We start from the raw sequence: 26,701 nt of genomic DNA, 5'->3' as shown, positions 1-26,701 counted from the left end.
TTCAACATCGCTTTTGGTTCTTTGGCTTAGTTCAATGCTCCCATGCAACCCTGCACATCTCCCATTGCCTCTCACCCTGGCAGAGGTCCAGTACCACTGCATTTGGGCCTCAGAAGCCACTAAACTTGCCACGTTCTCCTGAGCAACATCCTTATATCAAGGAATTTCATGACAGGAATGTTGCCACACCTGAGGCGTGTATCAGGCACCTTCCCAGCAGGAAACAGCCCTACTAAAATTGTTCCTTTGTGATGAGAAGAGTACTGAATTGGGAACAAGGAAACTTGTGTTCTCGGCTTGGTTCTGCCAGTTATTAGCTTCGTGATTTGGGGTAAGTTAACCTAACCTCTTTGGGCATAGCAGGCCCTGAAATTATATGTAAAATGTTTTCTATGTGTGATTTTTCTGGGAAGAGAGTCCATAGCTTTTGTCAGACTCTTCACAAAGTTTGAGAAACTCTGGATTAGAATATCTTCAAGAGTCTTTCAGCTCTGATATCATGTAACTCCATAATGCTATGATACATTTTTCAAACATCTATTATGTGCTAGGTACTGTTGGGGGTGCCTTGCCTATTCAGACTGAGTTGCAATAAAATTTTATAGTATGAATGAACAAGACCTGGTTCATGCTCACAGGGAGCTGATAAACCACTAGAGATAAGACACAAATAATTATGCTCCCAAGCAGAAAGTGACAAGTGCTAAAAGGAAGATACAAAGTGCTATTTAAAATTCAGATGAAGGAGTGATTTACACACTTTCTGAGTTGTGACACCTCAGAGTAAGTTCTTGGAGTTGTTTTATTTTAGGATATCCCCCTTCTAAAAGTCTCACATAAATTTAGCAGGAAATAAAATTAGTTTTGTTTGGGTGTGGGTTTTTTGTTTTTTTTAATTTCTTGGGATCCTCCCTCATAGATAATTTTCTGTATATACCATGCTCTGGCCCAGTCCTTGGCTTGTTATAAAAGGAAGCTTAATGGCATGTCTAATGCCATCTGTCCCATCTTTCTCTCCATCCTCCTCTCCCATCTCATGGATACCATACTCAAATCATCATACTGTTTTGAGACCTCTCACATGCTCTTCTGTCTACTTGGAAGACCTGCTCTCCTTCTTCACTTGGCTAATACATTCTGAACATCTAAATCCCATTGAGGAAGCAGGATGAGGAGGGGAAGAACAAATCTCCCTTTCTGAGAAACCACTGATTGCCTGCACTGGGTTACTTGTCCTACCATGAGCTGCTGGAGTTCCTTGTGCTTCCTCTATTCTAGGACTTGCTGCTCTGTTTTAACCACCTGTTTTGATGACTGTTTCTCCTCCTAGATGATGAGCTTCCTCAGGGTAGAGGCCATGTCTCATATTTTTTCTGTATCCTCAGTGTCCAGCACAAAGCCTGGCATCAAGTAGAGGACAATAAATATTGACTGAGCTGAACCTAAATGTGGTTATTGGAGCTGCCCGGAGGTTTTGTAAATCAGAGCTGGCAAACAACCCATTCTCTGCAAACAGCTGCCTCCAGATGACCTTGGTTGCTTGAAGGGAGTGATGCTCCCTTTTGTTAGGGCTGTAGGCTTTTCTCTGATGTCATTCATTGTTCCAGGGTGGCTAGCACAATAGGGCTGGATAGTGATGGAAGCTGCTAGAGGCTCCTCACTTCCCGCACGGAACAGCACAATGAAAACTTTCATCCGCCAGCTTACAGAGGCTCTGTCCCAAGTCCCTGTCCCTTTTGTACCCCTGGGGAACTGGACTGGAAAAGCTAGAAGTCATCTTTTGGCTTCCTTTCTCTCCCTGAACTTAGAACCTAGAAAAAACAATGAACAGCCATATTCCCATTTTTTCTTCTCTGACTCTCAGGCTGGCTCCTCTACTCTCTTGAGCCTTACATCCCGGAGACAAGAGTTAATTCTCATGCACAGAGTGGCCAACCCTTGTCCCTTTTCTGCTGGTATAATCTCTTCACTCCTCCTTCCAAAGGTCCCACACTCAGCCTTATGACTCCTGAACCTTGGGAAGGAAAAGGCACATCTACCTCACCTCAGCTTTCCTTGTCAATACTGGTTTTATCTCTATCTTGCATGGCCTGGTTTATAACTCTAGGTTGGTTCCCATCCCTCCATCCTGTGCCCTTGTCCTTGATGCTTCTCTGAGGAGTTAGTGAGAAGAGAGATGAAAACGAAGCTTCCTCTTGGGTGGCAGCATGGGGGATGATAGCAAACCATTTTTTCTGTATCCTCAGTGGGATTCCGGGTCTCTCAGCACAGACCCAATCTCCTTCTCAGTGATTTCCCATTTTGCACCCTATACTTCAGGCACATTTTCTCATACACCCATTCTGTCTCATGCTTCTGTGTCTTTGAACATGCTCTTTCTTCTTTAAGACATGATACCTTCCTTTTTCTTCTCTCATCATGTAAGACCCACATTGACTCATGGCAGTAAGGGATCACACTTCAGAGCATATCTGCAGCCATAGCACTGTGTCTCAGTGTGTAATCTCATTATTCCTTCAAGGGCCCTGCATCATTCTGTTAAATTTAAAAGGCTTCAGATTGTTTGGAGTGATTTTTATTTGATAAAAATAAAAAGAATATAGTCCTTCACATTCATATAGTGCTAGGTCATATCTCCCAAGACCACTTACTTACTTGCCCTCAGCTGTTGTTCAGCCTCCAATTTTAGGGTAATAGCAGCCCAAGAATAAAAGCATTGCCAAGAGGAAGATGTGGGAGGATGAAATGGAGACAACATAAATTGCTGTCAGTTTTAGCTGTTATATGTTCTGTTTTTCAGGCTCTGGGGCAAGAGAGTAAGGTTTTTGGACTCAGACAATTTATTTCCTCTTTGTAGAATGGCCACTAGGAATCAAGATACCTTTTCTCTTGGAAACTTCATGCTGTTCTGACTGTTGACATAGAGGAGGTGTTTGTCATTTCTGACACCTACTTATTTTGTTGTAGCACTCATAGATTGATCAGCTCTAACAGCCACAAGTCTGTGAGGAGACTGTGACATCATTCCCAGAAAAATCAGCAGATCAGAATCACTTTGTGGTGATAGTCCTAGCTTCCTGGAAACAGAAAGATTGGTTTTGCTGGCCTGGTGACTGTAGGGCTAGACATGGATTATAGGACTGGCTTACAGAGAGTTGTTTTAAACTAGCATCCATGTTTTCCCTCAAGTCTGCCTCTTGTAACTCATTGAAAAGAACAACCGTTATTGAGTGTCCGCTATGTGCCAGGCACTGTGCTTTGCACAGATGCTGCTGTGGTGAGTGGGACACAGTCTCTTCCTACAAAAAGTGTGAAGTGGCCTGGGAAGGATAGTGCTCAAAAATGTAACTAAAATACACGTGGGAAGTGCTTTGCTAAGGAAATGAACTAAATATCAAGAGAGCAAAGTTAAAGATGCAGTTCTCCCTGAAAGGGTCAGTGGAAGTGTTATAGAGTTCAGCTCAACAAACATTTATTAAATACTACCTGTATTCTTGCACTGAGTATGTAAAGTGAACTGACACTCATCCAGGAGTATGCAGTCGCTTGGGGTAGCTGGAAACACTGGGGCTGTAAAAACTATAAAAGAGTTTCCCAGAGCTTTTCCAGGCACAGAGCGATTCCTGTGAAGACCTGACTTGTAGCCTGTGCCATTAGAGCACCCTGGTCTCCAGCCCACTGGGCTCTCATCCTGCCTTGCCTGTTCTGCTAAGTTACAACAGTGTCAGAGTTTTAGAGAGATTCATATTTGATATGAGTAAAAGTAATGATCTCTTTCCATTTTCAAAGTGCTTTCACATCCATTATCTCAGTGCCTCTCAAACCATAGGCCCTTGGAACACTGGTGATCCTAGAATGGAACCTCTCCTCAGGTTTAATAATGGCAATCTTCCACATTTTAGAAAGACAATTAAGTTAATGGATAGAATTTTCTAAATTTCAAGTTTTTCTCCCATCAGTTTTACTTGATGAAAATAAATGTTAACAGAGAAACTCATATGTTTTCATATTTTTTGAAATGCAGAGAACTCCATTTATATAATATAACCATATTTTCTGCTAGTTAAGTCATTCTTGTTTTATACAATGAAAGCACATTGATGAGTATTTCATGTGCTTCACAAAGGGAAATGTGAGTTTTTTCTTAGGCCCTTTGTAACCAACAGATTTGAAAACCATGCTTTTTGCTTCACCAACTATCCTGTGAGGTAGACTGGGCAGAAAAGGAAACTGAGGAGCGTAAGTGATTTCTCTATGACCATATGGCTAGTAAATAACAGAATTAGAACCAGAATTTAATTCAGCTCAACTCAACATTTAATATTGCTGGGCTCTAGGAATAGAGAAATGAATGAGACATAATACTTTCTTATTGAGGTAGTGGTTTGGCTGCCGTAAGAGGGAGATCCACTCAATCAAGGGGCTTAAACAAGATAGAGTTTATTTTTCTGTCATATAAAGTATAGGTAGATATTCCTGCCTTTTGTTTTGCAACACTTATCATACTGCTTCTATCTCATAGTCTGAGATGGCTGCTTGCACTTAAGCCTTCATGTCCACATTCCAACCAGCAGGAAGGGGAAAGGGAAAGCAGTATGCGTTAGCTCGTATCCCACTGGCCAGAACTTGGTCACATAACCATACCCAGCTGCAAGATTGGTTGGGAAATGTAATTTTTTTTATAAATGGTCATGTGCCCAGGTAAAATTCAGCAGGTCTGTGATTAAAGAGAAAAGAGAGAATAGATATTGAGGAAACTGGCAGGCTCTGCATACCTTCCTTAAAGAGAAAGACGGAGATTAAGAGAAATGTTTTAGAATTAGGCAGACCCAAGTTAAAGATTCAGTTCTTATGCTTACTAGTGTATGTCCTTGGGTAAGTTACTTAACTTTACAAGCCACAATTTTCTTGCCTTTAAATAACCATGTTATTTAAATGCTTTGTGAGAAGTAAGTTAAAAAAGAAAGTTTTAAGTACTTAGCACAGTGTCTGAAACATGGAGCCCATAAGTAGTTACTGGTGGTGATAATGATGATGCTGATGATGGCATTAGTCCTTCTTTTTACAATCCCATAGCACTCTATTTTCCTCCCTCAAAACATGCATCTTCTTATAATTGTTCTATGTATGCCTTTCCCAAGTTTCAGCAAGCAGAGACTATGGCTGTCTTATTTACTATCATATCCCCATTGCTAACCCTGGTCTGGCTTATCACTATTGGTTAGAAAATATTTGTTGACTAAATGGATACATGTGATAAGTGATAGTGGTGTATAATGGGGAGGGGGTTGCTATGGGAACACATAGGAGTAGTACCTAACTCAGCATGAGGAATGAGGGAAGGCTTCCTGGAAGAGCATGAACAGAGTCTTAAAAAATGACTAGGAGGGACTTCTCTTTCGGTCCAGTGGTTAAGATGCCACGCCTCCACTGCAGGGGGCACGGGTTCCATCCCTGATCGGGGAACTAAGATCCTGCATGCCGCGTGGGTGCCGCAAAAAGCAACAACAACAGCAACAAAAAATTACTAGGAGTTAACTCACATTGAGGATGTTGGGTGAAGAGTCAGACTCTGCAGGGAGGGGAAACATTCTGGGCAAAGGTGGAAAGTCATTGATCCTGGAGATGCAGTTGGGAAACTTTTAGCAGTTTGTTAATCCTGGAATCTCAAGTGGGCACTAGAGGATGATGGGACATGAGACTTGAGAAGTAGACAGGTCTAGATCAACTTTTTTTAAAGTTGCCATTTATTGAGGAACTACTATATACCCTTATATGTCACGCAAAAAACCTAGGAGTACTGACCTGATCATTGCACTTTCAGCTGCGGCCACCTGAGGTCATTGCTCTTGGGTTTTAATTGACATGGTGCAGCAAGGTAGCTTGTGTTGAACTTGCCATGGGAGGTGGGCTGCTTGTTATGATTAAATTGAGAGCATTGGTTCTTTTTCTTCTTTTTTCTTTTAAATTAATTTATTTATTTTTGGCTGCATTGGGTCTTCGTTGCTGCGCACGGGCTTTCTCTAGTTGCAGCGAGTGGGGGCTGCTCTTCGTTGTGGTGCGTGGGCTTCTCATTGAAGTGGCTTCTCTTGTTGTGGAGCACAGGATCTAGGTGGGCGGTCTTCAGTAGTTGCGGCACGTGGGCTCAGTAGTTGTGGCGCACAGGCTTTGTTGTTCCGCGGTATGTGGGATCTTCCCGGACCAGGGCTCGAACCCGTGTCCCCGGCATGGGCAGGCGGATTCTTCACCACTGTGCCACCAGGGAAGTCCTGGGACGACTGGTTCTTTCACGTGTGTCTTCTCTCTCTCTCTTTCTCTGAACTGTTAGCCTCTTTAGAGCTGGGACTGTGTTTTCTCTTTCTTTGGTCTCTTTCCTTAGAGTGGTTGAATCAGCACTTTGCACACAGCAGGTGCTTAATAAATGTCTCATTCTGTAAAGCATACCAATAGGATACTAGGAGCATGCTTACCTCCAATTTGTAGTAAAAATAATGTCCTATCTGTGTACATTACTCAATCTCTCTTTAAAGATACCACTTACTGAGCAACTACTATATACCAGACGTGTAACCACTGTGTGCCAGGCTTTAAAAGCATTATTTCATTTTACAGTATTACAAATGGTATGTTTTATTTATTTATTTATTTTTTGGTATGTTTTATTTAATCCTCAGATATGCTGTGGTTATTAAGGACCCTGTTTAAGGAATCTAAGACTCATTAAATAACTTGCCCAAGTGGCTAGTAATTTCCAGAGCCATTATTTGAACTGACAGTGGTCCGAATCCATCTAATGTCCATGCTATTTCCATTTCACATAAATTCACTATTTTGAGCTTCACAAGAACCTTAGGTGTTACAGATGAAGACACTGACACCTAGAGAGGTCACTCAATGTCATGTAGTGACTAAGACAGTACTTGAGCCCAGATTTTCTTTTTTTTTTTTTTTCGGCCATGCTGTGCAGCATGCAGGATCTTAGTTCCCCAACCAGGGATCAAACCCGTGCTCCCTGCAGTGGAACCGTGGAGTCTTAACCACTGGACTGCCAGGGAAGTCCCCCAGATTTTCTTTGGCTTCCATCTTCAGTCTAGGGCTCTTTATGCAGCACCAGGCTGAGCCTCTCTGCCATCCCAGTCAGGGTCAGGCCTTCTGTTTGGTGTACATTTCTTGAGTGTGCTACACTGAGTTATAAACATAACCACTTGATTTCTGTGCACCCTACGGCTCATTATGGACTGTTCAGAGTACCATCACCAAATCATTTAAGTCCCCAGGTGTAGCTTTTAAAATTTCCATCAGCAGAATTTCTGGAAGCTGCATATGCTGCAGGCCTGTCAGCTTTTCATTTGAGGATTAAGATGATACAATTTCTTCTCAACTTTCCCACCCTAGAGAATGCCACCTATAGTGATAGGCAGCTACTATCATCACTTTTGCAGAATCTAGAGGAGAGAGCCTGGGTTTGGGGCCACAGACTCAGCTTCTAGCCATGGCTAGACATATAGCGGTTGCCTTTTCCATTTCCTTACTGTTGTAACGTTTAAACAAGTCATTTCCCCTTTCTGGACCTCGACTTCCCCCTTATATAAAATTAGGGGAGGAAGGAAGGAGAAACTAAGTTATCTCTAAGTTACCTTCCAGCTATAACAGTCTGTGATTCTAATCTGAGTCCTTTCTCTATCTGTTCTTTGCCAGCAAAGTTTTCCAGTAGCCTTGGCCAAATAACATCCTTCAGAGGACCTCAGTTTTCTGTCTGTAAAATAGGAGTAATATGGATATTTCTGTACAAAAATGGTTTAGTGATTTATCCCATGGCCCATTTTGGGCATCATATTGTGCTTCTACAGGGATCCAAGGATGGCCGCCCTGGGCCAACTCACGGTGAATCCAGGTCAGTCACAGGAGTACCAAAGTTTGATGGTGGACAGTAGTCCATCTTCCCTGCCGTCTTTCTCGTAGCCTCCATTCCTTTCCTGCCTAGCTCTCCTTCCTGGGCAGTCAGGGTGGCCTTCCCAAAACACAGCCCTAGTCATGTACAACCCTTGCACAGATATCTTTAATAGCTCCCCATGGCAGTCATGAAGGTCTGAACTCAGGCAATAGGAATAAAAAGGAGGGGATGAGAAAAATTGAGCAGGTAAAATTACAGGAACTGGTGTCTGAAATCTCATGCACTCAAGCTCTTGCTGGGTATGCTGTGCCCTGGCTCAGAACTGAAATATAATATCACAGTGGACTCCTGATGGTGTGGATTGGTCCAGACAGATCTAGGCCAACATGGAAAAGCAAGTGAGATGCCAAGAGGGATACTAGAATCAGCTTTCTTCTTTTTGTTCTCCTAAAGTGACACCTTTGAAGAGCCCTGGCATTTTCCCTGGTAAAGAAAAGCCTCCTGCAGGCTTCAAAGAAGCTCCTCCCTTCCCTGCTGGAAAATTTCAGCCACTCCCCTTTGCATTCTGACTTTAGCATTCTTCACAGCTCTGACTGCAGTGCTGTCATGATGAGAAGTCTGGATGGCTGCATTTGGCCTTTGGTATGGTGGGCTCTGCAGGAGAGCCAAACCCCTGCACCTTTTTTTTTTTTTTTTTCCACACACACACACACTGTATTTTATTTTTACAAGAGATAAATAGACTGACACCAAGCATTGTACATGGATGACCACAACAAAAGCAACAATGATTGCAATTACCAAACATGAAACACACTCATACTATGTCATAATATTGACATTCAGTCCAGTAATCCTCCACTGTAACAGCTCCTTTACTTTGCAGTGAAAATTGATTTGTATATTCTTTGCCTCTGAGTCCTTGTGGGATTTTTTTTTTTGATTCAAACAGAAAGTCACAAAAATTATACTCATCCTCATCAGTTCACTCAGTCCCATGTAATTAATTTTTTTTTTATCTTGATCTTTTGTTAGCACTTTTATGAGTTCATCAGTTTTTCATTAGAGTTCTGAAAATGCTTATTCATTCAGTTCAGCATTACAGTCAGTTACCAGAAACCTGTACTTGTCAGAGTCTTTTCCATGAATTTCTTGAAGATGAAACCCTTTTATAGGAACATATTTGCAAAAGCATCAGAGTATACCCAGAACTGTCTGTAAATGACAAAAGACTTAAAAATGACCACGGTTAAAGATTTGATGAAAGTTCATAATAATGCAGTTGACAAGAAAATTAGTTATTTCTGAGATATACATTTTAAAGTAATAACTAGGATTATGACTTATAACATTATACCAGAACACATAAGATTTTTAGAAATTTCATGTAATGTCTGAAACATTTATATTAACATATTTCCATACAAATAACCCAATGAAAGTTTAGTATTAGTTGTTTTGTTTGTTTTTTTTTAATACTGCAGGTTCTTATTAGTCATCAATTTTGTACACATCAGTGTATACATGTCAATCCCAATCGCCCAATTCAGCACACCACCATCCCCACCCCACCACAGTTTTCCCCCCTTGGTGTCCATATCAAACCCCTGCACCTTGATGGTTGGTTATAGAAGTTGGCTTCTCACTCATAACAAAGTCTAGGACCCTGGGGTGACTACCACTGTTAAGAACTTTAATAATGCAGAGGCTTCAGTGGAAAAATTTCTGCATTGGGAGTCAGGAGGTCTGGGTTAGTTCCTAGGATCTGTCCTGTGTGGCTGTGTGACTCTGGGGGACATATTTAATCTCTTTGGGCTTCATATTCTTCCCTGCAAGGATGAAGAACTGGGAAAAAGTTATCTCTAAATGCCATCCTATTCTAAAATTCTAAAATAGTGATTCACTGCATGTTGTCTCTCTGCTGGGCCCTGTGCTAGATGTGAGGAATATGAAAATGAAAAAATAATAATAAAAGTTAATGTTTATTGAGTGTTTAAATATGTGCCACAGGTTGAATTAACTATATACAGTGTTTTGTTCAGTTCTCAGAATATCCCTGTGAGGTCAGGTTTGTCATCAGTTTTACCGGCCTTGTGAAAGGACCATTTCTTGGTCCTCCCTCTGTTTCCCCAGATTGGGCCCCTGCTCTCTTAGACTGACCTGGAGAGCATTGATGTGAGAGAACCACTCTAGGTGCTCTGCCAGGAACACCTCTGCTGTGGCAGTAACTAGGCTGTTGGCTGTTAGATAGGGGTGACTTAAGACATGTAAATAGATCCCCACCCCATTTTTTTCTTTAAAAAAAATGTCTACCAAATAGCAAGATTTATTCTAAATCTCCAATAATTAAGACAGTGTGGTATTAGCTCAAGAATAGACAAATAGCCCAATGGAGCAGGATAAAGAATATAGAAACAGATCCAGGTAGCTCTGAACATTTATTATATGACATAAGTGACACTGCATTGCAATGGTGCTGGGGTACTTGGGTCAATTGGATTGACTAGTCAGGTGGAAAAAACTGACTTGACTCCTATTTCACACTGTACACAAAAATCACTTAAAATGATTGTAGATCTAAATGTAAATATTAAAATAATCAAACTTCTAGAAGATAACATATAAGAATATCCTCATGATCTTAAGGTAAGCAAAGATTTCTTAAACAGGACACAAAAGTCACTATAAATATAAAAGAAAAAAATGAGTAAATTGGACTACATTAAAAATAAGAATTTTTGCTCATCAAAATGCACCATTAAAAAGTGAAAAAGGAAGACACAGGGAGGAAGAAGATATTTGCAACATGTACGTTTAACAAAGGATCATGTCTAGAATATAGAAGGAACCTCTGCAAATCAGTAAGGGAAAGGAAGACAACCCAATCTAAAAAATGGGCAAAATACTTGAATAGGCAGGTTATAAAAGAGAATATCCAAATGGCCAGTGGACATATGGGAACACGCTCAGGTTCAGTAGACTTAAAGGAAATGCAAATTAAAGTCTCAATGCATTACCACTTCATACCAACCAGAATGGCTAAAAGAAACCGACCAGAAAACCTGACTATACTAAGTTTTGCAAGTATTGGCAAGAATGTAGAGCAACTAGAACTTTCGTGTACTGCTGGTTGGAGTCTAAATTGGAAACCACTTTGAAAAACAGAGAACTTATTAAAGATGAACCTCTACATTGTCTGTAACTCAGTAGTTCAAGTTCTGGGTATATCCCCAATAGAAATACATACATATGTTCACTGAAAGATACATGCAAAAACATTGGTAGCAGTACTGTTCATAATGGCTCCACACTGGAAACAACTCTAATTTCCACCTACAGTAAAAAGGGTAAATAAACTATATAACATATTCATATAATAGACTTACTGCGGCAATGAGAAGGAAAGAATTCCTGTTTCACCTAAAACATGATGAATCTTACAAACATAATGAGTTAAAGAAGCTGGACACAAAAGAGAACATAGTATATTATTCCATTTTCACAAATTTAGAAAAAAGGCAAAATAAGCATATGGTATTAGAAGTCAGAATAGTGGTCACCAATTTGGGGGTGCTGGTAGTGGTCTGTTTCTTGTTCAAGATACTGTTTATACAGGTATTTTCACTTTGAAAATTCATTGAGCTGTGTACTTATTTATGCATTTTTAGTATGAATATTGTAAAAACATTTTTACTAAAAAATTTTTAAAAGCAAGGTAGATTTTAAGATTCTAACTTTGAATTGATAAAAGATTCATATTATTAAAAATTCAAAAAATATAGAAGGGAAATAGTTAAAAAGTCTACTTCCCATCCCTGTGCCCCAGCCATACAGTTCCCTCCCTCATAGGCAGCCAATGGTATTAGTATTTTTGTGTATCCTTCCAGAGTTATTTTTTTGATATGCAAACAAATAAATATGTAAGTAATTAAACACACACATCTGTTCTCCCCCACCCACCCTTTGTATATGTATGGCAGTATTCTGAAAACATTATTCTACAGTCTGCTTTTATCATTTAATTTATCTTAAAAACCTTTCTGTATCAGTACATAAGGAAGTTCCTTATGTCTTCTTACAGCTGCATAATGTACTATTGAATGGATGTGCCATGTTTTATTTAACAAGTTCCCCTCCTGATGGGCATTTAGGTTAAATTATTTCTGGTTGAGAAGCTTTCTTGATCCTGATCTATGTTGTGTTACATATCTGTTTTCCCAGGGCTCATACTTTTTACAGCAGTTTGCACAGGTTGATATGTAGTGAAGCAATACTTTATATGAAAGAGAAGGGTAGAAATAAAATAATTTGTCTGCCTCTAAGTTTTTAAAAGGAAGGCTGTCTAAATAATTGGACTGCAGAATTTCAAAGCTAGGAGGGCTGGAAGAGAAGTAATTCTGCACTTCCTTGTGATTGATTTCTTTAAGATTCCGATGAAAGTTAAGATTCTCTCCTTAGAAAAAATGTGCACACATGTAAAATTTTGCATATAAGTTTTGGGGTTGACACACCCCTTGAAATTCCTTTATGGATTCTAGATTGAGAATCTGTTGGGAGGGCTTCCCTAGTGGCACAGAGGTTAAGAATCCGCCTGCCAATGCAGGGGACACGGGTTCAAGCCCTGGTCCGGGAAGATCCCACATACCACGGAGCAACTAAGCCCAAGTGCCACAACTACTGAGCCTGCACTCTAGAGCCCGTGAGTGGCAACTACTGAGCCCGCCTGCGTGCATAGAGCCGGTGCTCAGCAACATGAGAAGCCACCGCGATGAGAAGGAGCCCGCGCACCGCAACGAAGAGTAGCCCCTGCTCTCTGGAACTAGAGAAAGCCCGTGCGCAGCAACGAAGACCCAACGCAGCCAAAAATAAGCGAATAAATAAATAAATGTATTAAAAAAAAAAAAGAATCTGTTGGGAATTCCCTGGCGGCCCAGTGGTTAGGAGTCTGTGCTCTCACTGCCAAGGGCCCAGGTTCAATCCCTGGTCAGGGAACTAAGATCTCACAAGCTGTGCGGCATGGCCAAAAAAAAAAAAAAAATCCTTAAGAATCTGTTATCTAGCATAACCCCATTAATATAAAAATTGAGGGCTTCCCTGGTGGCGCAGTGGTTGAGAATCTGCCTGCCAATGCAGGGGACACAGGTTCGAACCCTGGCCTGGGAAGATCCCACATGCCGCGGAGCAGCTGGGCCCGTGAGCCACAACTACTGAGCCTGCTAGTCTGGAGCCTGTGCTCTGCAACAAGAGAGGCCGCAATAGTGAGAGGCCCACGCACCGCGATGAGGAGTGGCCCCCGCTTGCCGCAACTAGAGAGATTCCTCGCACAGAAACGAAGACCTAACACAGCCAAAAATTAATTAATTAATTAATTAATTAAAAAAAAAAAAAAGAATCTTTAAAAAAAAAAAAAAATTGGGAAACTGAGGGCCAGATTTGGAAGGTGAGTCTCAAAACTAGTTAATGGCAGAAGACAGTCACATGTATTTATGTTAAATAATGCCAGCAATATTCCCTCTCCTTTCATTGACTGATGCTACAGCCCAGAGTGTCAAGGGAGGCTGCCCATTCCTTCCCAGGAAAAGTTCAGTTTATAGGTAGGGTAACCTGAGAGAAAAATGGTAAACAAATTTAATTGAAAGATTGATTTTTTTAATGTATATATATATATCAAGACGGTATGGTTAGAATTTCTTGTACAATACTTTGATTTAGTTTCTTTCTCTTTTGTTTCCTGTTCAGCCCAGGAAGAAGAGGGGAAAAGTGGAAGTGAGACCCATTAATTTGGGGACAGATTATGAATATGGGGTTTTAAACATTCACCTGACTGCATATGATATGGCCCTGGCAGAGAGTTATGCCCAATATGTTCACAACCTCTGCAACCATCTCTCCATTAAAGTCGAGGAAAGGTATGAAAGATGCCTTTGCATGGGATGTTCTTGGTGTGGGTAGTATGCTCTGCTTTATTATTGTTAAATGAAGTTTTGAGATATAATTTACATGTAGTAAAATTCACTCTTTTTAGGTATATAGTTTGCCACAATCAAAATATAGAACAAGTCCATTAAGTTCTTAAAACAAAAAGTTCCTGGGTGCCCAAGGTGTAGTCAATTTCCTCTCTCTTTCCTCTCAAGTCCCTGGCAACCACTGATTGATTTTCTGTCCCTATTGTTTTTTTTTTGTTTTTTTTTGTCCCTATTGTTTTAAGTTCTCCAGAATATCATATAATGGAATCATAACAGTATGTAGCCGTTTGTTTCTGGCCTCTTTCACTTAGCATAATGGGTTTAAGATTCATCTGGGCTTTTGCAAGTATTCTGTTGCTGAATAGTATTGCATTAAATGGTGAACCTTAATTGGTTTATGCATTCACCAATTGATATACATTTGGATTGTTTCTAGTTTATTGGTAATTATGAATAAAGCTGCCATAAGCTTTCTCATACCAGTTTTGTAGGGGCATGTGTCTTCCTTCCTCTTCAATAACTACCTAAGCCTGGGATTGTTGGGTTGTATGGTGAATGTATGTTTAACTTTATAAGAAACTGCCAAACTTTTTCCAGAGTGGCTGTCCTATTTTGTATTCCCACCATCAGTATATGAGAGTTTCAATAACTCCTTACCCTGGTCAGCACTTGGTTTGTCACATTTTTTTAAAGCTATTCTAGGAGCTATATGGTGGTATTTCATAGTGGCTTTATTTTCTTCTTCTTCTTTTTTTTTTTTTTTTTGGCTGCACTGCGCAGATTGTGGGATCTTAGTTACCTGACCAGGGATTGAACCACTGCCACGACAGTGAAAGCGCCGAGTCCTAACCACTGGACCGCCAGGGAATTCCCCATACAACACTATCTTGATTACAGTAGCTTGATTACTGAAAAAGCAACTTTGTTCTTTATTCAAAATTATTTTGGCTATTTTAGGTCCCTGGGTTTTTCATTAAAATTTTAGAATTAGCTTGTTGATTTCTAAAGAAAAGAGCCTGATGGAATTTTGGTGGGGTGTGTTGAATCTGAGGATCAATTTGAGGAGAATTGACATCTATTTTGAGTCCTCTGATCCATTAATATGGTATATCTCCCCATTTATATAGATATTCTTCCCCTCCTCTGCTTTTTACATACTCTTTGGGTTTGCTGGAAAACGTAGGGGAGGAGAACTAACATTTACTGACCAGCTATGCCAAGCCAGGCACTTTACATATCTTATCTCAATGTTTGAGAAAGTGTGGGATGCCCTGTGGTTTGCCTTAGATAACATTAAATCACATGGCGAGAAATTTCTTCCCTTTTTAATTCTTTTTAAACCTAATTATGTCAAGCAGAGATTCTTCGTGTTGTGCTGGTATGTCCTTAACACCGCTGAAGTACTTCCTTATCTTTATAAGAAAGAGGGGACCTCAGGCTCAGAGTCTTTGGCAAGCACCACCATCTAGCTAGAATTTTATAACATTGTTTCGTTTTCACTCTATTTATTTTTAGCTTACCTTCTATTTATGTCAACTGATACTTGTTTTTCTATTTATTGTAGTGATATAAAGTCAGGCTTATTGAGGTATAATTTACATTAGTAAAATTCACCCTTTTAATGAACAGTTTCTGTGAGTTTTGACAAATGCATGCAGTAGAATAAATACCATCATAATCAGGATATAGAACATTTTCATCATCCCAAGATGATGAAAATCTCTCCCTTTGTAGTCAATCCCTTGTCCCACCCCCAGTCCCTGCAACTATTGATTTATTTTATGTCCTTGTAGTTTTGCCTTTTCCAAAATGTCATATAAATGGATTCATACAGTATTTTTCCATTTGAGTCTGGCTTCTTTCACTTAGCATAATGTATTTGAGATTCATCCATGTTGTTGCCTGTGTCAAGTAGTTTGTTCCTTTTTGTTGCTGAGTAGCATTTCATTGAATGGATGTACCACAGTTTGTTTATTCATTTGAAGGACATTTGTGTTGTTTCCAGTTTCGGGCAGTTACAAATAGAGCTACTATAAACATGTACAGGTGTTTGTGAGAACAGAAGTTTTCATTTCTCTAGGAGTGTGATTGCTGGGTCAAATGGTAAGAGTTGTGTATTTTTATTTTTATTTAGTTTTAAAATAAATTTATCTATTTATTTATTTATTGGCCGTGTTGGGTCTTCGTCGCTGCACGCGGGCTTTCTCTAGTTGCGGTGAGCAGGGACTACTCTTTGTTGTGGTGAGTGGGCTTCTCCTTGTGGTGGCTTCTCTTGCTGCGGAGCATGGGCTGTAGGTGTGTGGGCTTCAGTAGCTGTGGTGTGCAGGTTCAGTAGTTGTGGTGCGCAGGCTCAGTAGTTGTGGCGCACGGGCTTAGTTGCTCTGCAGCATGTGGGATCTTCCCAGACCAGGGCTCGAACCCGTGTCCCCTGCATTGACAGTCAGATTCTTAACCACTGCACCACAGGGAAGTCCTGTACTTTTAAATGTGTAAGAAACTGCCAAGCTGTTTTCCACAGTGGCCATACCACTTTTCACTCTAACCAGCAACATGAGTTCCAGTTGTTCCACATCTCAAGTTTCTTTTTTTTAAAATTAATTAATTAATTAATTTATGGCTGTGTTGGGTCTTCGTTTCTGTGCGAGGGCTTTCTCTAGTTGCGGCAAGTGGGGGCCACTCTTCATCGCAGTGCGCTGGCCTCTCATTATCGCGGCCTCTCTTGTTGCGGAGCACAGGCTCCAGACGCGCAGGCTCAGTAGTTGTGGCTCACGGGCCTAGTTGCTCCACGGCATGTGGGATCTTCCCAGACCAGGGCTCGAACCCATGTCTCCTGCATTGGCAGGCAGATTCTCAACCACTGCGCCACCAGGGAAGCCCTCAAGTTTCTTTTTAAAATTAATTTTTAAGTGAGTTGATTTAAAGAAAAATATTTAATAAATAATAGTTTGGGTGGTTGGTTTGCCATTGTAGCAAGGTAATACGTGGCATAATATGTGGATATGGCAAAAATTATACTTTCTTACTCACTAGATATTAGTATATTCCCATTTTATAGATGAGTAAACCAAGGCTCTGAAAGGCCAAAATTCACAGAACCAGTAAGTTGCCTGGATTTAACCCAGTTCTCCCTGACTCCAGTATTTTTAATTATATAGCATTTTATTTTAAGTCCTTAAGCCAAATTTGAACTTTTAAACCTTTATTACTTAGAGTATAACTGTGCTAAATGTGCTCCTTAGAAGACTGGATAATCAGCTGTGACTTTAGCTCTCACAGCTGATAGTACTTCAATTGTTTTAGGCCTAAAGATGTGCTTTATCTTTTTCTGATGCCCCAGAGACTTGGTTGCTCTTTCAGCACTTGACACATACCTCTGTCATGTCACTTAGTGCTCTGGGCTATAATGATCTATTCATGTGCCAGCTCCCTTCCCCCCTGACTAAACAGGGACTTGTGTTCTTCTTCATTTCTTTAGTACCTAGCATAAAGCCTGCCACATGGGGAACATTAAGCCATTCTTGAAAGAATGACAGGTTCTTGAATATGACTACACAATCCAGTTGTGTAGTATACATTTCCTAAAGTTTAATGAAAGTGCTTTTAAGTACTTAATTAAAGAACTGCTGGTTGAGCCTCTTCTTGCTCTGTGGTAGGCATTGGACTAGACATTCTGACTGGAGGATACAAAGGTAAATGCCCGATTTCAAGGAGAGTATGTGTGATGTGTGTGTGCACACATACACACGCCAAAAAAAAAAAAAATTATAACATAATGTGGAAGTGATAAGTGAAAGATAAAGTTTAATATAAGTTCAAGGAGGCAGAGTAGCATAATAATTTAGAGCAATGCTTCTCAAAGTACCACTCTGCGAAGATATTAGGAGCTTATGCCAAAATGTACATTAACGCTTTGCTTCCTTCATCAAGAAACTCTTGCTATTGAAAACAAAATGTTGATTGAATTAAAGTGTGTTTACTGACTGTTTCATGCTTCTTATCTTGTCTTGAACTGATAACAAGCAGTTTGCTTACCAGCAGCTTGTCTTTGGATCACACTTTGAGTAACAAGTGGTTAAGAGTAAAAGTTCTGGAATCAAACTGTCTGCATTTAAATCCTAGTTCTACCAGTTATTAGCAATATGACCTTGAGAAATTCTGAACCTCAGTTTCTTTGTCTTCATAATGGGGATGATAATTTTCCTATTTCTTTGAGTTCTGAAAATTAAATAAGAAAATATATAATAGCACTTAACATTATAAACACCCTGTAAATAATATTATTGTTATTAGTAATTAATGAGATGTTTTTCAGCTGGCAGGGATTAGGGGTAGCATCTCAGACGTGGTGGTGGCAAAGAGGCATTAAATGCCATTTACAGAATGTTATCATACCTACAGTGGATCAGCTCCTTGGAATAGTGTTTTAAATTTTCAGAAGGACTTTTAAAAATATTTTGTTTTTGATACCCTACTGTGAAAAGCTCTGGCTGCATTTGAGTAAAGGCAGGCAAGCAGTAACATTTGTTGAGCACCTACTATCCTAACAGCCAGCCACTCTGCTAAATATGTTTTTTGTATATTATTTTACTTAATTCATACAAGCACCTTGCCATAGTGGATCAAAACATTGATTCTGGAGCCAGACTGCTTAGGTTTTGCTCTTGTTCTGCTACATTCTTACTGTGTGACATTGGGCAGTTTCCTTAACCTCTTTGTGTCTTGGTTTCCTCATTTGTAAAATGAGGTTAATAAAAGTACCTATCTAATAAAGCTATTGTGAAAATTAAGGGAGTTAATATATTTAAAATGCTTACAACTAAGTCCAGAAACTGTTGGCTGCTATTATTATTGTTGTTATTATTATTATTAATATAATAAAAGCTTGCCTATAGTCATAAGTGGCAAGGTCTGGATTTGAACCCACTTCTTTTCCTCCAAATTCGTAATTCCCTCTAACTGGTCCTCCACACTGCTTTTGGTGTAATCTTACTAGAATGGAAATATGATCATGTCACTCTCATGCTTAAATTCCTTCCATGGCCTCCCATTCCTTTAGGATCAAAATAAAAGTTTCTCACATACCTTGCTAGGTGCTCCATGGCCTGGGCTTGCCTCTCTCACCTTAACTCACACTTCTCTCTCCCTCTCCTTCTATCTCCAGTTACACTGACTTTGTTTTTTGTCCTTTCCCACCTCAGGACCTTTGCATATGCTCTCTAAAGCCTAGAATACTCTTTCCCCTTCAGCTAATCAACCCCTATTTTTTTCTTAGGCTTTATTTTAAATGTCACTTCTTCAGAGAACCTCATTAAGTTAGGTCTTTATGTTATATATTTAGGAGAAGTAAAGGGTATATGCTTCCCTGGTGGCGCAGTGGTTAAGAATCCGCCTGCCAATGCAGGGGACACGGGTTCAAGCCCTGGTCCAGGAAGATCCCACATGCCGCAGAGCAACTGAGCCCATGTGCCACAACTACTGAGCCTGCGCTCTAGAGCCCGTGAGCCACAACTACTTAGCCTGCGTGGCACAGCTACTGAATCCCGTGCACCTAGAGCCTGTGCTCTGCAACAAGAGAAGCCACCGCAATGAGAAACCCGCGCACCACAACGAAGAGTAGCCCCCACTCGCTGCAACTAGAGAAAGCCCACGCGCAGCAATGAAGACCCAACACAGCCAAAAATAAATAAGTAAAATAAATAAATTTATTTTTTTAAAAAAGGGTATATAACTTCCTTTTCAAAATGCTCATTCCTTACCCTCATAATTACTTGACTATTATTGGACTCTAAGATATGTAAGGCAGGGATTGTTTCTGTCTTCATCAGCAGTCACGCTAAGACCTTGCCCAGTACCTGACACATAGTAGGCACTGAATGAATATTTGTTGACTTGGATTGAGTTCCAATAGGCATGAACATGAATTCTAGGTTAACAGAATGAATGACGTGCTGCTTTTTGCCTCTTTCCTGGTTCTTTGCTCCAAATAGTAGAGCATAGAGATGTTCATTTTTAGCAATTCACTTCTCTGCACTGATTGAGGTTTTCAGACCATCATATCAGGCATTCTTACTGCCCAGCTTTTCAGAGATAAAATGATTTTCTTTTCTTCTGATTTTCATTTTATCTTGATCCATTTTTCCTTTAGTAGTTGGGGGTAGGGCTCTGACCTTGAGATGGAATTGAGCAGGGGAGCTGTGTGCTAGCTTTTGTTCTATAAATGGTCTGCCTTGCTGCAGCTGCAGCTCACCCAGAAGATGAGAGGAAGGGGCCTCTCCTGTGGGTCCTTTAATTTGCCTGCATCCCTTGCTGAGCAGGTGTCTGGAGAGATGGAAATCTGACTCATCTGGGAGCAGTTTCCAAGCCTGAAGCTGACCCAGCTCCTGTTCTCTGTGGAGAGTAAAAGCATCATTCATCATCATTCTCTGTAAGGCTGCTCTTTCCTTTTTTTTTTTTTAATCCACTTACATTTTTTAAAATGGACGTATAACATATATAGTAGAGTCCACAGATTCTAAGTTCCCTAGGATCCCAGCAGGGTCCCTTGGGTCCTATCCCAGCAGTACTCTTAAAAGCTAGCACTATTTTGTCATGTTAGGTTGACTTTTGAAATTCAACTACTTCATTTCTTCCCTTCTGCTTTTTTGTTTTTTTGTTTTTAAATATTTATTTATTTATTTATTTATTTATTTATTTTGGCTGTGCTGGGTCTTAGTTGCAGCATGCGGGATCTTCATTGCGGCCTGTGGGATCTTTTTTTAGTTGCAGCGTGTGGACTTCTTAGTTGTGGCATGTGAACTCTTAGTTGCAGCACACATGCGGGATCTAGTTCCCTGACCAGGGATCAAACCCGGGCCCCCTGCATTGGGAGCGTGGAGTCTTACCCACTGGACCACCAGGGAAGTCCCTTCCCTTCTGTTTTTACTATCTGATCATCCAAGTAATGTTTATTGCAGAAAATTTGGGAAGTACAGAAAAGAGTAGATACTAAAGAAAAAGATACCTATACTCTTACTACTCAAAGGCCTATTCTACTTTGAAATGACTAGAGTTCTCAGTATTTTTTTTTATCGAACTATGTCTGGTTTTTCTGTTGGTTCTCTTTGAGGGCCTCATGCCTCCTTACTTTTGTAGAATGCCGTTTTTTGGAATGGCAAACATCTATGTTCATTCTTTACATCTTGATAAAGCCCTACCTCACCTATGAAGCCTTCCCCAAGCTCTCCCCCTTCTCTCCCTCTTGTCCCTGTAACGTTTGGTACATACTTATATTGCCTTTGTCTTCCTGTAGTGCAGATGTTTGTGTACATACCTGTCTCTCCAAAACACTCTTAGCAAGCTCCTTGAAAGCATAGACTGCATAGTGCCCACCAGACTGCCTAGGACAGAACAGGATCTCAGTAAATGTTTGTTGAAAGAGTGAATGAATGAATAAACAAATCAATGGAATCTTGTAAGTGTTGAGGAATAAAATGCATGTTTAGTGGCAAGAATGAACAATTCTCACTTTATTCAGTCTTATCTGTGGAATGTCAAAAAGGAAAAAGAGCATTTTAGAGTGCTGTTTACTTTTCTGAAAGCTTTTACATAATTACCTTATTTGATTTTCCATAACAAGTCTATGAATGCATCCCAATTTTTTTTTTTTTTGGCTGCACCACATAGCATTCGGGATCTTAGTTCCCCGACCAGGGATCGAACCCATGCTCCCTGCAGTGGAAGCATGGAGTTTTAACCACGGGACCGCCAGGGAAGTCCCCAATTTTTTTATATAAGGAAGTTATTACCAAAGGTAAATTTGAAGAGATTGTTCTATAAAATGGAAGGGGATGTTACTTAGGGAGGCTTTCTGGAAGTTTGCAGTACCTGGCATTTACTCACTGTTTATAAGGGCAAGGAAATTGGCATTTGTAGGCACAGTATGCCTGGCAAATTACTTATGTAATCTTATTTAATTATTGCTACAACCCTATGAACTAGGTATTATTATCTTCATTTAATAGCTGAAGAAACTAAGACTCAGAGAGCTGAATTAGTTTGTCCAAGGTCAAATAGGTAGTAAGTGGCAAAGCCAACATTTAAATCCAGTACTGACTCTCATGTTTCTAATCCATTTTCCGTTACGCCAAACTTCTTTTAGTAGCAGTCTGTAGAGGGCCATGCTCCTTACTCTTAATTGATGAAGCTTTGTGTGGCATGAAAATTCAGCAATCCTACTGTTGTTATTATTATTCCATTTATCTTCAGTTTGAGGAATTTTTGGTAAGATGAACACAACACTAATACCATATTTCTGTGTAGCCATCAGTCCTATCTCATCACCATATCTGATTCTCACAATAGTCTATTGATATAAACCTAGATTGTAATCCCCTTTATACATGGAGAAACTGAGGCCCAGAGTGGGAAGGGACTTGCCTAAGTAAATATTGCTAATAAGTGACAGGGCCAAGACTTGACCCCAAGTCCAGCACTCTTTACTGTGGCATGTAGATCTGCTAAAGCCAGTTGTAGTGAGCAGAGACTCTACAACAATGGTTCTCAACCTGGGGACGTTTAACAATGTCTGGAGATAATTTTGATTGTTATCACTTCGGGGGTACTACTGGCACTTTCTGGGTGTAGAGGTTAGGGATGCATACTCCAGCCCCACAACAAGAATTATCTGTTCTAAAAGGTCAGTAGTGCTGATGTTGAGAAATCCTGCTCTAGAACTGGAGCAGGGGACTTCCCTGGCGGTCCAGTGGTTAAGACTCCACGCTTCCATCGCAGGGGGCACAGGTTCGATCCCTGGTCGGGAACTAAGATCCCACATGCCGCACGACACGGGCAAAAAATTTAAAAATAAAATAAAAATAGAACTGGAGCAGGATTGGGTTTCGTGCCTCGTTTCTTCAGAAGAGGTGAAATACCCAAGGTTAGCCTCCAAAGTGTACCTAGTGATGAGCTTGATTCTTTTAGAACTGGCTATTCTTTAGTAGCAGTAAATACTTAGTAATCACCAGGTTTTATTCAGAGTGTTATATTAGGCATGACTGGGGATGCAGAAAAGTATTAGACATGGTCTGTCCCCTCACGGAGTTTAGAGATTTCTGAAGGAGGCATAAGAGGATCTGGTTACTTTGCCCCTGGCTGAAGATAAACAGCCTTAGATTGCAGGAGCTACTGCATGCAGTAGTGGCTGTACTCAGGGACTACCCTGACTGAAGTGGTGCTGCTGGCTTAAGGGAACCCTCCCAATAGCTGACTCTTCCTTCCCACAGTTATGCGTTGCCCACCAAAACCGTGGAGGTGTTGCAGTTGCAGGACCAAGGCAGCAAAATGCTCCTGGACTCAGTTCTCACCACCCATGAGCGAGTGGTTCAGGTAGGTACTCTGGGAGAAATTTGAAATGTATTTGCCTCTCCTGGTTCTTTTCTCTATCCCGATCTCTTGGTTGAGCTTCAAACCTGCTATCCAGTTGTCTACCGGGTTTCTCCACTAAGATGTTCCACAGGTGCCCTCATTCAGTGTATACAAAACTAATTGTAGAGGGACTGATGTTTTTTTCCTGTAATCCTCCTCACCTTTGAGCTTAATGCTTGACCCTTCTTTGGCCTTGGGTATCTATTCATTCTCCAAATTCAGTGGCTTCTACCCCTTAAAATCTTTCAGATCCATCCACTTTGCTTTACGCTCATATCAATGTGATCATGTCATTTTCCCGCCTAGAACCCCTCAGTGGCTCCCCTTTTGCTCTGTACCCATTAGCAGTCACTCCTCTTTCCCCATCCCCCCAGATCTTGGCAACCACTAATCTGCTTTCCATTTCTATGGTTTTATCTCTTCTAGGCATTTCTTCAAATGGAATTATATAAAATATGGCCTTTTATATCTAGCTTCTTTCACTTAGCATAATGTTTTCAAGGTTCATCCATGTTGTAGCATGTATCAGTATTTCATTCCTTTTTACTGCCAAGTAATATTCCAATGTATGGACATCACCCCTTTTTGATCCACTCAAGAAACATATCAGGAAGGTAACCAGAGGGATGTTAAGGTAGTAACACCCTAAATCTATGTTAAATTTTTAAATAATTAAAATACTTACAATCTTGGTTCTTTAAATATTATCAGGAATAAATTATTTGAGCTACATTTTATGACAGCTCTAACTTGCTACTGAGGCTCACAGGATAAAGTCTGAACTCTTTTGATTAGCACCTAAGTGCCTGCATGTTACTCCTCCTGCTTTTCTTCTTCACACCCCCTTTCATTCGGGCCACACATGGCACTAGTTTTAATTCCCTAGTACTGTGCTATTCCTCCATGTTTTACTGAATATTGCTTCCTCTGCCTTAAAAAAAACTCCACACTACTGTTGAATTCTCCCGATTTACTCCTGTATTTCAAGACTCTAACCAGATGTTACCTCTTTTGGAAGCTTTTTCTGACCCTCCTGATTGTTAGGTAGGTGTTTCTCTTGTGGGGTCTTACAGCCCCCTGCATGCCCTTCTACCACATATCTGATTTAACTCTGGATTTTCAGCACAGGGTCTGACAACAACAGGTCCTGGTCTATGTGGGTAAACCTGAGTTGATTCAGAAAGTCATCCTGGACTTGACCTCTTGATCCAGTTATGACATTCATTGCCTACAAGAGCAGATATTGGCCATGACCATCTTAGTAACCAGACAACTTGGCAGATCAGCAAGAGAAATCCTGGAAAGTCTGGGCTCCAAAACCAGCTCTGGGTGTTAATCCTTCACCCAAAGGCCCTCTAGCTCTGCTGGAGCTGACATTTGAGCCCTTGCCATGTCTGCCCAATCACCTAGGTTTCAGTGCCTCTCTTAGAGCATCTTCTTTCCTTTTGCAGATCAGCGGTTTGAGTGCTACATTTGCAGAGATTTTCTTGGAAATAATCCAAAGCAATCTTCCTGAAGGAGTCAAACTGTCAGTGAGGGAGGTAGGTGCTAATTTGAGAAGAGGCCCGCTGGTGGGCTCAAAATATGGAATAGAAAATCTGGACTGGCTGGCTTTAGAAACAGAAAGACATGTGAATAATTTAGCCCAGATAATAATAATCAGGAAAGGTGTGCAGGCTGCTTTACCGTGATCATTATTCTGGCTTTTCCAGTGCATCAGGGATGATGCTTTATAGACCATGGAAGTGGAACTCCATCGCAGCATCCTGATGTTAGGGGTGAGCCCATTACACCCACAAATTCCCTCCCTTGAGGCAGTTGTATAGCAGAAAGAACATGATTTACGATCACATACAGTGTAATTAAACATAACACAAATAGGGAAACGTACTTAAGGCAGGGAGAAAGTCCAATTCAACTTTGAATCCTTGATACCTAATATAAGTCTGGTACATAGTAGCTACGCAGTAAAAGTTAGTTGAATCTAAATCATTTTCTACAGAGCTGGCTGATGGATCCTTTTCTGATGCTGGGCATATCTGAGTAACTCTGTAGTAATTCCCTCTTATCTTCTTTTTCTTCTCCTCAGCACACTGAAGAAGACTTCAAAGGAAGGTTCAAAGCTCGGCCAGAACTGGAAGAACTGCTAGCCAAGTTGAACTAGCTCACTGCAGACCCTTTCATGCCAGCACTGGTGATACTGAGTGGCAACGGGAAGAGCTTCCTGGGTGGCCAAAGTTAAGCAGGAGACCCTGACCCTCAATATCATAAGTACCCATCTCCACAGCCAGGAGTGCCTCCTCTCCTCTGTGGAGGAGTGCTTGCCGATTGTCACCACTTTCCTTTGAGCCAACCCTAGGTATCTTCCATCTAATAAAAATCTGCTGTTGATGGATGTGTGTGTATGTGAGAAGTCAGTCCATCCTGTCGAGTATATTTAACTAAGGGATTCAATTTCTCTTTGCCTGGTGCTTTAGCACATAAGCATGTCCCCCTTCAGTATTTCTCCAATTAGAGTGAACTCATCCTTTAAATCAACCTGGCATGGAGTCCCTTTAGTGAAGCAGACAATCATAAGTAAACTCTCTGTGGATAGAAGGCATAGGGAGGGAGATTTTGTATATGAAAAAACCCTCCAGATAGGATCAGGGTCTGTCCATAAGTGAAAAAAAGTACCTTGTGGGGTAGTGAGTGACCTGTCACAAGTATGCAGGTAGATGTTACATAACTGCAAATTAGGGTTGCCTGGAATGAGTTTAAGCAAAGAATTAAAGGTTGATCTTGGTCACGTGTCAGAAAACTACTACTTGTGAGCCAAATCCCAACAACTGCCTATGTGCTTTTTAAAAATAACTTATTGAGGTGAAATTCACATGTCACAAAATGAACCATTTTAAAGTGAATAATTCAGTGGTATTTAATGCATTTGCAGTGTTGTGCAACCTCTATCCAGTTCCAAAACCCCATTGCCTGTTTTTGTAAATAAAGGTTTATTGGAACAGAGCCCTGCTCATTCATTTACACATTGTCTGTGGCTGCTTTTATGCTACAATGGCAGAGTTGAGTGGCTGTGACAGAGACTGTTAAGCTAAAACATTTTTACATGGTCCTTTATAAAAATAGTTTGTCAAACCCTGATCCAAGTCATTGGTTCTCAAACTTAAGCATACATCAGAATCACCTGCAAGGCTTTTTTAAAAATTTATTTATTTATTTATTTATGGCTATGTTGGGTCTTCGTTGCTGCACGGGCTTTCTCTAGTTGTGCTGAGTGGGGACTACTCTTCATTGAGGTGTGCAGGTTTCTCATTGCGGTGGCTTGTCTTGTTGTGGAGTATGGGCTCTAGGTGCACGGGCTTCACTAGTTGTGGCACATGGGCTTCAGTAGTTGTGGCTCGCGGGCTTTAGAGTGCAGGCTCAGCAGTTGTGGCACACGGGC

At 40.6% G+C, this 26,701-nt stretch overlaps 1 protein-coding gene across 4 annotated transcripts in view; it reads left to right on the top strand.

Moving 5' to 3' along the window:
- MRPL48 (mitochondrial ribosomal protein L48) overlaps positions 1-26,265 on the top strand; it is a 49,838-nt gene extending 23,573 nt beyond the window's left edge. For 3 of the 4 annotated variants that reach the window (XM_082411332.1, XM_082411333.1, XM_082411334.1), the window contains 4 exons: positions 13,634-13,803; positions 23,121-23,223; positions 24,714-24,803; positions 25,352-26,265. In XM_082411332.1, the coding sequence (XP_082267458.1) occupies positions 13,634-13,803; positions 23,121-23,223; positions 24,714-24,803; positions 25,352-25,426 (438 nt within the window). In that variant the 3' untranslated portion in view covers positions 25,427-26,265. The remainder of the gene's footprint in view (positions 1-13,633; positions 13,804-23,120; positions 23,224-24,713; positions 24,804-25,351) is intronic. The other variant, XM_082411335.1, reaches the window with a different exon arrangement.
- Positions 26,266-26,701: the final 436 nt, after the last annotated feature.

This window comes from Balaenoptera physalus (genome assembly GCF_965194825.1).
Source record: "Balaenoptera physalus genome assembly, chromosome: 10".
NCBI classification, from domain to species: Eukaryota; Metazoa; Chordata; class Mammalia; order Artiodactyla; family Balaenopteridae; genus Balaenoptera; species Balaenoptera physalus.
This window is presented reverse-complemented; position numbering and strand designations above follow the sequence as displayed.